Source organism: Ptiloglossa arizonensis, chromosome 2, assembly GCF_051014685.1.
Source record: "Ptiloglossa arizonensis isolate GNS036 chromosome 2, iyPtiAriz1_principal, whole genome shotgun sequence".
Classification (NCBI taxonomy): Eukaryota; Metazoa; Arthropoda; class Insecta; order Hymenoptera; family Colletidae; genus Ptiloglossa; species Ptiloglossa arizonensis.
Genome location: NC_135049.1, coordinates 33254691 through 33269515, shown reverse-complemented (window position 1 = coordinate 33269515; position 14825 = coordinate 33254691). Strand labels below are relative to the sequence as shown.

Here is a 14825-nt window from a genome sequence, read left to right as displayed (position 1 = left end):
ACTTTGTAATGGACGTTCAACCGAGACAGAGTCTGCAAATAAAGTCAAACCGCAAACGGCACGAAAATGGAGGCAGTGTTTAAAACGTCGAGTTTCTTTCGATGCGTTGCACGAATTATACGAAAATTATTCACCCATCTAGGGATGGCAGCGTGCGCAATATTTCTCGCGGGTCAGGCGATGCACGTGCATCGGTAATCTTGTTTCGCTTCTGATTGCAGACGTCTCGTGAAAAGCTATCAACCCAAGAAGAAGGAGGAGGAGGATTATCAGTAAGTATGAGCCAACATAGAGGCGTAATACCGGATCCACGGCTCGGTAGTGATGCGTTCCCTGACGTGAATAATCCTTCAAAATAATTCCTATTTCGAACTATGCATCGAGCGACGTTTTGCTTCCCATCCAAACGCGTAAATTACATTTTAATAGACGATCTCTGGAAAGAACGTATGCCTCGTTTCCCTGGTGGAGGAAATCTCCAGCCTTTGTCCGAGCCGTTTTTTTTTTTTTTTTTTTTACATTCGTCCTTCTTTCTCGCGAACATCGATTCCCGATACTTGTTCCTTTTGCCAGGAATCGCTCCATGCCTCGAACAGTTCGAAGCAAGTTTCTCCAACAGTTCTAAAGACACTGGACGCGGAGGGCCTCTCGATTGGAAAGCAAACGCAACGCATCGAGAAAGGAAAAATCGTACTCGCGTACGACTCTTTAGCATTATACGCGAGGCAATAGTAGATGGAAAACAGTAGCTAATCTCTTATCTGAAGGTGTGGGCGAGTCGCTTTATAAGTTCAGTAACTCGCTCGGTTCGCGCCTCTACGATCCAGCTCGATTCTTTTCTCGGGCAGCCTTCTCGTCTTGTGCGTCATATTCGTTCGCGTGGGCTGTGATTTAACGATTCCCCCTGCTCTCTTCTGTCGTTAGTATCGATTTGTTTTCTTTTTTTATTTAATTTTTACGTTTGTTTATACGCAGGTACAGCCCTTGCCGGGCGTTCAAAATGGAATTGAACGAGGTGAACGATCAGGCGGGACAGAGGGAAGTGATTGCAGAAAATCTACAGGCAAACGTGCTGAGAGAGTTGAACATCCTTGTGAAAGATTTCAAGGAGGATCGCAAGAAGTACCTCCAAGAGGGCGCTAGATTGATGACGACTCTGACCGGTCAGATTGGGAATTTGGAGCGTGCCAGGAAAGCTTACGAGAAGGCTTTTCGCGAGGCGGAAAGGTCCGTCGAGAATTATCAGCGGGCAGATGCAGATCTTAATCTTTCGAGGGCGGAAGTACGTGGATGATTTTTCTCTATATCGTTGTATATCACCCTTACCTTTCCTCCCTGTTTCGCACGTACAAGTATACTTACGTACGTACAAGTACTTATATTTTTGATCACTTTCGGTGACACTCATCGTGTTTCAACAGTCGTACTCAACGTGTTATACTTTCAACAAAAATTTCGATATAAATTTCTTGGCAGTTCACAGTTACAAAGATATATTATAAACCTCGTCTATTTTGAATTTTGAAAATTTTGCTATCAAAGATTCTCCCTAGTATACTTCAACACGAAGGTAAGGGCGTAGCATCACGTGTGTAGAACCTATAGTTATTCACTGTTCCTTTCTTAAATTTTGTTCGATCGATTCGTATCTAGGTGGAGAAACAGAGAATGAACATGACATTGAAGACTCAACAAAGCGAGGAGGCTAAGACCGAGTACGCGAATCAGTTACAGAAAACAAATGACATGCAAACTCTGCACTATCACACGGCAATGCCAGAAGTATTTCAGCACCTTCAGGTATTTTTTTGTCGCGACTTCTACCGAGATAATCGGAATAGTGTACGTACCTGTCGTTACATTTTTCGACTCTAAAACGTTATACTTGGTTGCAGGAACTGGACGAAAAACGGATAAAGAATATGCGGAACTACATGCTAAAGTCTGTGGAAATTGAACGAGCGGTGGCGCCGATAATTGCTCAGTGTTTGGACGGTATCGAGAAAGCAGCAAACGAAATCAACGAGAAGGAAGACACATTGTTGGTGATCGAGCGTTACAAGAGCGGTTTCCAACCACCGGGTGATTTCCCGTTCGAGGATCTCTCCGTTGCTAAAACGTACGACAGCAATAGTCAACTGTCGCAGCCAGTGATGCAACCTATACACAATCACCATTTGACGGCAAAAGGCACTGTTTCCGGTGGCAAGATCAAAAAGAGAGTCGGCATTTTCGGCATATTCAGTAGCAACAAGGTAAATGTTGTTCGTTAGCGATATCTCCAAAATCGTAGTTTTTTAATTGTGTCACGAATATAACTGTGAATCGAGCATCCGTTCACCCTCTTTCGTCAAGAATGTTAAAACACGAGTAAGAACGAAAGATAGTTACGACATGCACGAAACGATCCCTCTGTCTTTGTTTTTCTTTTTGTATTGTTGTTTCTAATACGCAGTTGCATCGCCCTCCGCCGGCAGGCCTGTAATGTGCATACGATTTTTCGAGGCATGAATGATATACCTATACATATTTTTCGTACAATTGGTATCTTTCGAGCGACTTCTTTCGATTATACTCTTATAAGCGCCGTATCGACCGTTGGGTCAAATTTTTTGCAAAACGTAGAACGCTCGTTTCTACTTTTGTTCGATTACGTCGATCGTATGTTATATCGTATCGTCGTGTCGATTACTCGCGAGGCAAGCATAACTTATCTTTCTTCTGTACTTTTTATTAATTTGGTGGATGGTTCGATCTGCCTGTGGTCTCTTGTTTCCGATCACCTGTGGACTATGAATTTGGATACAATTGTGCTTAGTAAGTACGTTATGGATCGCTTGTTCGCCTGCAAAACGTGTGCAACACCAGCATATCTTTTCTGCATCCAACTATATCGAGCGATTGCGTGCCGTTGGATGTGTCTTCTCGGTCGAGTAGAAACTCAGAGGCTTGAGAGGGTTTTAAACGTTTCACGTATGACGAAATTTTTAGAAGAAAAAAAATAGAAAAGAAAATAGAACTGAGTTTTTACTCAACGCTATCGCCTGAGACCGTTTACCGATTCATGCGCTGAATGATACGCTTTTGGAATTTGTTTCATGCGAACGACAGAAGTTGATCGAGGTGTGCATAGCTTTAAAGGTCTGTCCTTCTCTTTACAATCGCCCATTGTCTTTTGTTTGACAGTCCTTACCAGAGTGCCGAGAACCGTTTACAAATTTTTATGCAATTTATGCATCCTTCGTACAAAATTTATGCATAACAATCGCGTATGTGCATGCAATTGTTTTTCAAACTGTCGAAAATCAAATAACTTTTAGACAAACAATGTTTTCGTGCTTTCAACAGTTTCGAGAAATAGTTGTATATGTACAGACTCGTACCGGACGTATCGTATATTTTCCTTCATCGATAGTTTGTTCAGATCCGAGTATGCTCGCGTTAGTGACGCACATAACATTGGCAATCGTTGATTTTGTATTCTCCTTAACTTTCGATCGTAACGTAGAATTAACGCGTACATTGTGTTGTACCTGTAATTATCGCGTGCTTTCTTCTCCTTTGTTCTTCATTGCACATACTTACATCATTTATAGAGATACAGGTTTCTATGAATTCCCAATACTTAACTGAAACAATTCCAGAATAACGTGCCGGGATATGGCGATGGCGCGAAGGAGGACTGCAGCGATCTACCTCCGAATCAACGTAAAAAGAGACTGCAACAAAGACTCGATGAAATTCAGGCGAAGATTCAGCAAGAAACCGCAGCAAGGGACGGTTTGATGAAGATGAAGGGCGTGTACGAACAGAATCCCGCGTTAGGTGATCCGATGAGCATAGAGGGACAATTGAATCAATCAAGTAACAAGTTGGACAAACTCGGCGCAGAGTTAACAAAGTTTCAAGGTTATCTTGAAGAAGCTATGCGCGCCGGCGTCAATTTATCCAGGTAACCTTGCTGAATTTCAATAGGCTTCTGTCACGATCTACTTCTTGCACGGTATATCGTACGGTTAAAATTTTTCAGTCCCAGCCAAGCGCCGCGGAAGCCCACCAGCAACGGTTCCGCAACGAGGCCGTTGAGCTCAAGAAGATCCAGTCATTCGGGAGGAGAGGAAAGCCTCTCGAGATCAGCTTCCGATTCCAGCGTGAGCAACGCTAACGCAAATCAGCCGATGCATAAGAAAAGTGCTCCGGGCACGCCGCAACCTACACACGGGTAAGCTTTCAATTGACAATACAGTTTGCCGACTTTGGTTGAAGATCTCCGAGGTGAATGGTTCTCTCGTTTCTTTTTCTTATTTTTTATGTTAACGGAAGAATTGCTGCAATAATGATGAGTTTTTGAACTCGTCGTATAAATACAGAATCAGAATTTTTAACTAGACCAATTAGACACGCTTTTCGCTTTACGGTACTGATGCACAGTTCCACGAATAGCCCGGAATCTGGCCTTGGGGAATCGAGGACTTCTCTTCCTGGTAGCGGCGGCGAGGAGTATTATGTCGACGAAATCGATGCTCAACCGCCATTGGGAACGTGTAGGGCTCTTTATCCTTTCGATGGTACGTGTGTAACTTGATTCGGTACTGTATTTATTATTATATCCGGTAAACGTTTAAAATTGTTTCTCTATAGAAGTTACACAGATTTTCGTACGATTGGATTCAATTTTAGAATGCAACTCGATTTATCCTCGTTATGAAGTTACGACTGTCCGAGGAAACTATAAATTGCAAATTTGTGTTTTTAGCGACTAGCGAAGGTTCCATACCGATGTATGATGGAGAAGAGTTGTACATGATTGAATTAGATCAAGGGGATGGCTGGACGCGTGTCCGACGCATTTCTCAACCAATCGAGGGCTTTGTACCTACGTCTTACATAGAATGTCACCTCTATAACACTTAGCCACTTCTCTTAGGACGTTAAACAATCACGAAGTGGAAAGCTTCAAAGAGGAAGGTCATTGATGCTATTGGTTCAATACGGTACATTGAACGATAAAAGATAGCAATCTTATGAGATTTCACCAGTCGAGGGTTATGTGTTGGTTGATTGGCATAGGATTTCAGAATACTCTGTTGTTAAATCGTGGGCCTAAACGTTACTGGACGATTTTATACGAACGAAAATTAAAATTGTGTCAATGGGTCCGACTTCTCAGCAAGGTTACATTACTCGTCGAACGTTTAGTCAATTACCTCCAACACACTTCCCTCAGTTTTCCATCAGCTTATCGAACAAGGATGAACAAAGGGAGAACGAGTTCTGTGTTCTGAGATCTAGCTTCTGTTGAGCGAATTGATCGCGAAGTTGAACTCAATTAATTCTGAATAGGATACATTAAGATCATACGATTATTTAGAATGACGTTACATCTAACCATTGAAAGGGTTTGATCGAACGCATTCAATATTGCTGAGGTACGGTACTGTTTTCTATGAAAAGCACGCCCTGATCACTTCATGGCCCTGGAAATGTGCCTCTGTACTTTAGTCGTGCATAAGCGAACGATTTGCAGCTCTACTAAAGAAAGTGAATAGTTTTCATGTATGTAATATAAGCTCTGCCTACAGGTCACACTAAAAAATTGCGATTGTTGTAACTGCACGAGTTCTTTTATCTACCTTATTTTTTCTGTACCGATTTGATTGTAAAGCAGGCAACTCACGAACGATTCATGCTATTTTCGCTGAAGGTCGAGAAACTGGTCTGTCTCTTCGTGCTTTTAATATTTTTTACTTAAACGAATATATTATACATAAACAGAAACGATGATGGAATTTTTTTCTTTCTTTCAACATATCAATGTCTCTGTTTCTTGCCGCTGCTAACGACAGAAAGGTGACGCCGCTACTTTACAATTATTTCGAGTCATTATTGCCCTTTATTATTGTATTAGTTTATTAATCGACGTCTTCGTTTTAAAGACAAGAGGAAGGTGATTAGGTGGTGCTCTGTACAGCAAGTAGATTCCGAAGATTGATCGGCCAAGTTTTGTTTCTACGATGTTGCCTGGATGTGAATTTAGTTAGGATATATTTGTGTATATACTACAAGGGATATGGGAGGAAGAACAGGAGCGAGTGGTACGTGTGTGAGTGCCAGATTCGATGTATCGTACGAAGCGACAAATTTACTTCCATTTGCAAGAACACATGCAAAATAGCGGCGTTGACTTTTTTTTTTTTTACACACCTTGTTTCCACATTTTTTATTTTTGAAGGAAGTCCCAGCTTCGCCGTTACAAAGCCTAAATTCGTCCTAGATTCGATTGCGATGTATCGAAATCGTGTAGTCGTATATATTCTCGCGTATTAAAAATATGTATATGTATATAATTATATATATATATATGCATACATACATATATATGTGTATATATATATATATATATATGTGTGTGTATGTATGTATGTATGTATGTATATATATATATAAAATATTATAATCACTCATTATAAGGAATGTAGCTTCGGTATATAAGAATGATATGCAAGTGAAACGAGAGAGATCGGTAACCCTCTCCTCTGCCGCAGTTGCTGCCAGTTCATTCGCTGCAACTTCTTCACACTATCGACGTATACAATTTTATTGTTAAGTCTTGCTGCGTTTCGTACAGTCACGCCAGCACTCTCGCATCTTTGGGTTCGCAACCCACGAGACTTTTTTCTTTTTATTTATCTTTAGTTAGTCGCGAAAGCGTCAAGAAGCCTGAAAATCGCAAGAGTCGACAGTATTTTCGTGCGCGGTCGTCGACTTCGGCGGAAGGTCAACCGAGAAATACTTTTTGCTCGAGCAAACCGATCATTGTTGTAGGCCGTGTATCACTTTGTGAAAGTGAAACGAGAATCACTAGATAACGATAGAAGGAAAAAAAAAAAGAAAGAAAGTTCATATGTCTACCTTAATTCTTTACATTAAACCGCGTCCATTCTATGTATATTTTGTGATTTTATATCCATGAACAAGTATTGTAGATAATTAACTCTGTGACTCATTATACGTTTAATAATAATAATAATCATTATTATTATTATTATTATTATTATTATTATTATGATTAATTATTATTAATATTGAAAAAATATAGGTACTAAACCAATGTACTGCGTTTGGCTGTTTTATGTGACTATCGTGCAAGTCCAATTTCCTACTTTCTCTCTCTCTCTCTCTCTCTCTCTCTCCCTCACCTGTGCAGATAACATTAATTTACTTTTATTCAATGTTGCGCAAACTATTATCGCGTTATTAACACTTTTGTAAATCGATATAGAGAAGATGCGTTTGAGGGAATAAAAACAGGGATCTGTGTTTCTTAAAGTATATTGCAACATTTCACGGACAATTGACTAGATCAGAAATACAGAGTAATACATTCTGATGTGTATTGTGCATGTACACATAGCTACATATAAATTAAATATAAACGTTCTTGCAAGTCCATACGTATACATATCTAAACACAGAAAAGCTGTCAATTCTCACGTTATCGACGCTTCTACTTGGAGATTATGCTATATATATGTATATATATATATAGCAATTCTTTTTTTGTGTGTGTTTTTATAAAATCGAAGTAACGCTCTATTATAGCGAGGATATTAGCAGTCGATTGGCCCGTACATTGGCAGTTGTACGATAGATTATACACAATATGTCGCAATATGTCCAGTTCACGCATAAAAAATAATAAAACGTATCTTAAATTTACAGGATACTTGTTTGGAGTTAGTAAAAATATGGTAATAAGTTGGATCGGCAGCTCGCGATGTAACGTGTACATCAATCACAGCATTGCGTGGCCAAACGAGCGAGCGGCCGAATAAAATCTAGAAAACAGAAAACACACAGTACAAAACGGGAAGAGGATGTGACGATCGATATTCATTCACGAGATCAATGCAGAAAGTTCCAGGTACGCGGCAAGTCTTTCCTGTTAAGTACTGATCGCGAAGAATGTCATCCACAAAGAGTTGTAGATTTCCTGACAAGTTATACGTTTTTTGCCGTTTACCGCCACGCCCGTTGTCGGTCAGTCATAGACAGTCACTGTACAAAATACTTGCTATTTGTGTTCTTGATTCGCGCAACGATTCGATCGCGAACTCTTGAACAGTCTCAGTCAAGATAAACGGAAGCAAACTACGTCCGCGTAGGACGAACATTCGACGATCCGCCCCTTTGGCAGATTTGATTATTTTCCTTGCGCCGAAGATCTGCTTCAGATGGTAAGATTTTCCCATTCTTCGATTTGCCTAGGCGTCAATTCGACTCTAATTCGAGTCAAAGTGCCGAGAAGATCGTGCATCCTAGGCGTAAGCGGGTTGGCTTGAAGATCCATAAATTCCAAAACGGGAGCGTGCCTCAGTCTTTCAATGTCTACGTCTGAAAAATAAACATTTTGAGATTAACACATTAATGTAATCGTTTCAATTAGATTTGTTATCAATGATAGTATCTGAAACATCTCCTATGTACACCTACCAATGATAGAGTTGTTATTGGCATGAAGATGCTTCAGTTGTGGTATTCGGCAAATAACAGGTGGCAAAGCAATGAAAGTATTATGTGAAATGTTCAGCCTTTCTAGAGCTTGCAATTCAGCAAGTTCCTCTGGCAGCTTGCTCATTCGATTGTGACTCAGGTTCAGTTCTAGAAACAATTACCTATTTGTACTACAATAAAATTTCAAAAATTACTGATAGTAAGAAAGAAAGAAAGAAAGAAAGATGATTTAAAAAAAAAAATGGTTAAAAAAGTTTTCATTTAAGGTATGTGTTTTATCATTGTCAGACTTACCAGTGATCAGTGAAAATTTCACTGCAAATTTCGGTGGAATCTTTGTTATCACATTTCCAGAAAGATCGCATCTTTTCAATTCTGTGTGTCTCATTAAGTGATAAACTGCATCAGGTACCTGCATCAATTGGCATTCTGACAGATCTGGAATAATAATAATAATAATAATAATAATAATAATAATAATAATAATAATAATAATAATAATAATAATAATAAAAGATAATATTGTAAGCAGTTGCATAATTACTTTCCGATACACGAAGAACGTTTTGTGTAAAATTTATATTCAAACAACCAAAATCTTTATTAATTATTATAATTACGACCGCAATTTCTCTAACATATATGTATGTACATATTAGTAATTTCATGTACGAAGCATATATACATATGAAGCAAATCGTAGAAACTAATAGTCTACGCAATTGTCATGATCGAATCATGAAGACAATGCTGTCAAATTAGGTCAGTATGTACCAATATTCTGTAAAGATAACTATTGAAACTTTACAGTTTAAAGCACGGTCCGGGACATCGTTAACTTGGCGTTTTCTACGTTCCGTAGAATCGAACGAAAATTATAACAAAAATGTGCAATTTTTAACAGTGTACACAATTTCTTTTATAAAACCCGCGATACACCTGTAGCAGCGGAAAGTAGGTCACAAACTAAATTAAAATGCTTGCACCAATAATGCCGTTTTGAAAGAGATTAAGTAAAAATTTTCACAAGAAACAAAATACCAACGGTCTAGTGGTCTAATTGTTTAGATCGTTATCAAAAAACAATTTACCGAGACTCTCGTTCTCTTGTGCCTCTTCGCAACGCAACACAACTCTCGTGACGGCGTTCGCCATCTTGCCAAGGCAGACTGGCTCACTACGAGTTCTCGAATCTGGCGTCTAACCACCCTACTGCGAAACATTTATTCTCGATGAATTTCAGGAATAAATAGCACTCGTTCGCTGGCCTTGACATTCATTCTACTTTTCGGAAATTGACGCGTTATAAGAACAGAACGCAAAAACAATAATAATTTTTTAAAGATGTTCTTCGTACTTGCATGTTTTCTTTCGGATAATTATACTTCAGCCACGGTTACTAAAATTTATAAATTTGTCATTTGAATTTCAAATAATTGAAAAATCCTGACGGATACATTTCAAAGGTACGAATGTAGACGCGGGACATTCGCTTGTTCGGTATCGCGCTAGATTTCTTCGTAGCCATGTTTCTTACGCCTGCGTGTTTCATTCCAGTTGTAGTCGCGCTCTACTCCGATTCGGATCTAGCCAATGTTTTACAATTTCTATTATTAAGAATATTTTCACTCGATCGGATCGATCGATAGGCCTTATTTGTAAGATCATTTTAAGCAAGAGGTCGTTATTTACACGATACAAAGTATTAGATAATACGTTATATATAACTTGGAAGTTTAAATCTGGTATCGGTTATTTGAAAAGTTTCGATAACGAAGAGCTGTCTTTTTTCATTAAGTATCGCAAAGCAATTGTCTTTTTATTGCACAAAACATAGCATCGTGAGAATTTCAACGTTATTAACCGAGCAGACTAACCGATTATGTTTTACTGTATATATTGACAGTGACGATGACTTTTTACAATAAAGTAGTAAATGGCTTCGGTCGCAAGCTACCATTTAAGGTTGCGTTTCCTTACATGGTAGCGCGTTGTGTGCTTGTATTCGTGTAGCGCAGGGTGCATACACTCGCATTTTGTCCGTATCGGTACAGAGGAGTTCGATCTTGTTTACGTGTTGCAGGTACGAAATTATTGCCGATATTTAAATCGTAAATCTTTTCGCATGGAACGTATCCTAACGTAATCATTTTTTTCAGGGTAACGTTCAGATCGAATGATAAGATGCTCGTTCAAATGTATGTAAAGTTCTAGTCTTGCAACCCTATTGAACGGACAACGTAAGAATTTCTTCTTACGAAAAGCATGCGCATACAAGAAATGTCAATAATTTTATGAATATTAAATTTTACGTAAAAATGTATTAAATCGCTGATACATGAACGATGCGTTAAGAGAAGTGGCGTCAAGAAAGAGACCGAAATCTTTGTATCGAGCGAGAGTTGAATTCGAATAGACAGGAGGACAATAGACACAAACGATCAAATGACGTAACGAATGAGTAATCCAGTAGCGCTTTGTTGGAAATACATGTAAAAAGGATCAGGAAGAAGGAACGACTCTCGCACGGCATGCAAAGCGCGCGTATTTACTCTGCCAAGGCCTTGTAGCGGTTCACTATTCCGAGATTGACCTTTCGTGTACGCGGATGCTTCCAAAACGTGCAAGACATCTTTCCCGTTGATGGACCGTTGACTCACAGTCGACGATATACGTTTAACGATATCAAAGTCGATAGTCTGTAAACGTTGACGATCTCGAAATAGAACAGTATCGGCAGAATGGATCGAAACGATTTCCGTCTTTTAAATGTTAACACGAATTTTCTCGATAGCGCAGTTCCGTGCGACGTTCTCGCGTGTCACGGTAAAAGGTAAGGAAAGAAATGCACGCTTGCACCGAAGGCATAGCGGTACCGTTAAACTCGCATTGTCTTGTTTTCCACGGGGATCTCGGTTTCCTATCGTTTCTATTTAATTACCAAGCATCGTGAAATTTTCACGTTGACGCTAAAATTGCGCACCGCGCGTTGCGATGCAATTGCATCGCAACCGCGCTTTAAAGCCGCGTTCACAAAAGTAACGCGTAACGTTCACGACGCGTTCGAATTGATGCATGGGTGGCATAAGGAACAAAGACCGGACACGAGTTGTGCAACACAATGTTTATCCAACCGATTATCTATGCTAGAACCCCGACCAAGCATTTCACTTTTACTCGAATCGATGCACGAGCCGCTACCGCGATGAAGAACACCGCCACCTGTTACATGCGCGTACCTGACGCGAGCAACTGGCATCGAGTACCGCTATCACTTTGCGTTTAAATCGTTACAACACTTTTAATGTGTTTCTAAACTGAAATTTTTTCTCCACGTAGACTGGAGAAATTCTGAGCTATTAGGAGCTATTTGCACAATGTATCGCATTAAAAAGAAATCGCTTTAATACTTTTGCTCTTATTTTCAACGAGCGATAAGAAGTATTGCTCGGAAAAGTCGTCTTGGCTTCGATGTTCACGCGTCAGGAGACGTTGAGACTTCGACGAAGATGTTTGAAAGCAGCCTCTTTTTTATTAGAATACCCTGTATAAGTGATTTCAAATTTCCAGGCGACAGTGTAGATACAACTGTAGTTGTTCAAAGTAGAATTGCGTACGTATCAACCTTTTGAATGACAGCGCAAGTTCTCGGTAGCTCGGCCCGACGCGGAGAGACACCATCGGTCATTGTCTCTTTTACAAAAAGGACCGATGGCCGACGGTTACTTGGAAGCTTATTGCGAAGGCATTTCTTCCCGAGTATCGCTAACGAGCGTTATTACAGAGACACGCGTGCGTACGTAGAATGACGCCTTGAGCGTGGCTACCAAGTATTTACCTCTCGCTCTCGTTTTCTCCGCTTCGAGACTTTCGCCAGTTACCGATTAGAAATCTCGTGTTTACTTTTAACGGTTTTACCGTAACGTTTTTCAACAGCGGCAGGATCGTAAAAAATGCAGATAACGCGGCCGTGAAAATTCAATATCGAAAAATCTTTGCCGGATCGTTTCCGTTGACGGAGCGGAGAACGTTTCGTAGAGGTTGGGGCCCGATCGTACGGTACAGAAAACACCGATGCAGATCGAAACGGACCGATGTTGGATGAAGCGGCATTGGGAAAGGTCTCAAATCTATCCGAGTGCACGGATAAGGCAAGGATACGAGACTCGTTCTTTCTTTCAGGAAGTGAGTCGCGCGATATACAGGGTGCTGCGCGAGTAATCGTCGATCTTTGACAATCCGATCGATCCTCCGCAGCAACGACAACGAACTTTCCACCTCGAGCCCGGCGACGTGCAATGCTACGCGAGCTAATTTGTCACGGTAGTTTGAAAGTCGAGCTCGTTACGGGTCGGTCGAATCAACGAATCAAGGTCGGCCAGAAACACGTATCGCGTTGCCAATTTTATTAGTCATCTAATTGAACGTACGTACCTTAAGGTCACTCGGTGACACGTGTCGATTAATTTACGTTACTTTGTCGCACTTGTACCATCCTAAAATCTCAACTTTTACGAAAAACGGGACCGTTGAACGGATCGCTTTCGGTACCGTATGTCACGTGTGAATAGTATACGTATAACTCGATAGTGTATAGTTATCGCGTAACGATATCGTTTTACTTTCACGATTTTACACCCGTTGCAAAATTACTTTCGATTTTCATCGTGACAGGGATGCCGTGAATTGCGTCATCAGCGGATCTGCTGTGCCCACCGGTCGACGCTTAAACGCGCAGTGTACGATTTGCGGTTTTCTTTATGCGTGGTGAACAACAGGTTGTTTCACCGTATAAATAAACTCGAGGAATCCGATCGAGATTACTCGAATACAACCATCGATGTGACAAGGTAATTAATTCGTGTCGACGTTTCGCCGCTGTACGGAACCCTATTGTCTGACACTTTATCGGCGAAACGTTATCATCGTATCTCGATGACTAAGACAATTGCTGTCCGTTTCGCGGAATTGGTTCGTTTTCGCGTTTTCCACCAACGAAGCGTCGCACGAGAAAATCTACCGAATCGATCTTCACCGAATAACGAAGCACGCAGGGGGCGACCGAGAAACGTTTCGATTCAACTAGGTTTCTTTCCTCGGACGAAAGCCTCGTGCGAGCGAAAGTGTGATACCTCAAACGCGGAAAGATATCGTGGCGTAGAAAGTACGAAACACGGAGAAAACAATTATGTTGGTTCGGCAACCAATTCTATCCGATGTATCCGAGTCGACTTTGGGCGTAAGTCGAGAAGCGTTGTTTCCTTATCGGTGATTCTTCTTTAAAAGGAAACGATAACTTTCGAGAACTAACATCGATCACGAGAAGCTTTTTCAACCTCTTCCAATGCTCGAGTCTCTCGCAGGGTCTGAACACACGCGTTTTACCTATCGTACCGAATCGACGATGGAAGCCCGTTCGAAGCGATAGACGAGTCGGAACTTGGCCCGTGTCGGTGAATCGGGTAGAACTTGAATACTAATGTCACCAAGTAGATCGTACGAGTACAGTCACGGACCAAACGTACCTAAATTGCAATTGTCCTGGGCCTCCTCGCAACGGGAAACTACCCTGATTATCGCCCGGCCCGCCAACTGCACACGAACAGCCATAGCCACGTTTCTCTCTCCTTGTTCCTGAGATACTTGTTGCACTTGATCGGCATTGTACGCGGGTGGTTTCATCTCTTCTGATATCAGGATCTGTCCGAACGTGAGGAAACGTAAGTTATTTGAATTCGATCCCCTTCCGAATCCTATGATTACCGTCGATGTTCCCTATCGCGAGCACAGAGCGATACGAATGCACAGTTTCTACGGTTCTCTTCCTCGAAGTGACAGGTAGCACTCGATCATCCGCTATCAGGAAACTATCATGTTTCGAGGTCCAGTTCCTTTACTCGTGTTCGAAGAACGTTGGAGACGCACTTTCCCGACGAGTAGATCGTTGCCACGAGACCGTCTTCGGCGTCGTTCCCGCGAACGTTCGGTGTTTTCGTGAAAGAGGACCGATTCGTTAAAGGAATCCGGCTAACAGAACATCGACCAGACGACCGCGTCTGAGACGTCGATCGTTTTCTTCGATCTTTCGTACAGGCTGCACGGATACTTCGCGTAACGAGAACGTTTCAGGTGACGCTGCCTGGCACTGACGTGCAGAACTCCACGCGGTGCTATTTAAGCCCTCGCCGTACGACTCTCCCACCAGAGATGCATCTCGGATCAGCTGACTACTTTGTTTCGATTCACTCTCTTTGTTTGAAAACAACTGTAGGGAGCCCGATGCACTGGCGCGTATGCACGGCCAGGTGCGG

General features: G+C 41.2%; 2 protein-coding genes across 6 annotated transcripts in view; one reads left to right on the top strand and one right to left on the bottom strand.

The window, feature by feature from the left end:
• Cip4 (formin-binding protein 1-like Cip4) overlaps positions 1-5611 on the top strand; it is a 28818-nt gene extending 23207 nt beyond the window's left edge. The window contains exons 3-11 of one of the 4 annotated variants that reach the window (XM_076305205.1): positions 222-272; positions 976-1282; positions 1654-1800; positions 1896-2255; positions 3112-3141; positions 3645-3952; positions 4031-4222; positions 4444-4568; positions 4757-5611. In XM_076305205.1, coding sequence (XP_076161320.1) covers positions 222-272; positions 976-1282; positions 1654-1800; positions 1896-2255; positions 3112-3141; positions 3645-3952; positions 4031-4222; positions 4444-4568; positions 4757-4914 — 1678 coding nt within the window. In that variant the 3' untranslated portion in view covers positions 4915-5611. Of the gene's footprint in view, positions 1-221; positions 273-975; positions 1283-1653; positions 1801-1895; positions 2256-3111; positions 3142-3644; positions 3953-4030; positions 4223-4431; positions 4569-4756 lie in introns of all 4 variants that reach the window. The other 3 variants (XM_076305204.1, XM_076305207.1, XM_076305206.1) reach the window with 3 other exon arrangements.
• Positions 5612-7314: 1703 nt separating this feature from the next.
• Sclp (leucine rich repeat containing protein 20 sclp) lies at positions 7315-14686 on the bottom strand. 2 transcript variants are annotated; one of them, XM_076305208.1, is made up of 5 exons: positions 14278-14686; positions 14040-14214; positions 8809-8952; positions 8494-8661; positions 7315-8394 (listed from the first exon to the last, which is right to left on the bottom strand). In XM_076305208.1, the coding sequence occupies exons 2-5, from the start codon at positions 14194-14196 to the stop codon at positions 8231-8233; spliced, it is 633 nt and encodes a 210-aa protein (XP_076161323.1). In that variant the 5' UTR covers positions 14197-14214; positions 14278-14686; the 3' UTR covers positions 7315-8230. The 2 variants fall into 2 exon arrangements, with proteins under 2 accessions (XP_076161323.1, XP_076161325.1); XM_076305210.1 differs by lacking the exon at positions 14278-14686 and adding an exon at positions 9606-9726 and having other exon boundaries at positions 14040-14177.
• Positions 14687-14825: the final 139 nt, after the last annotated feature.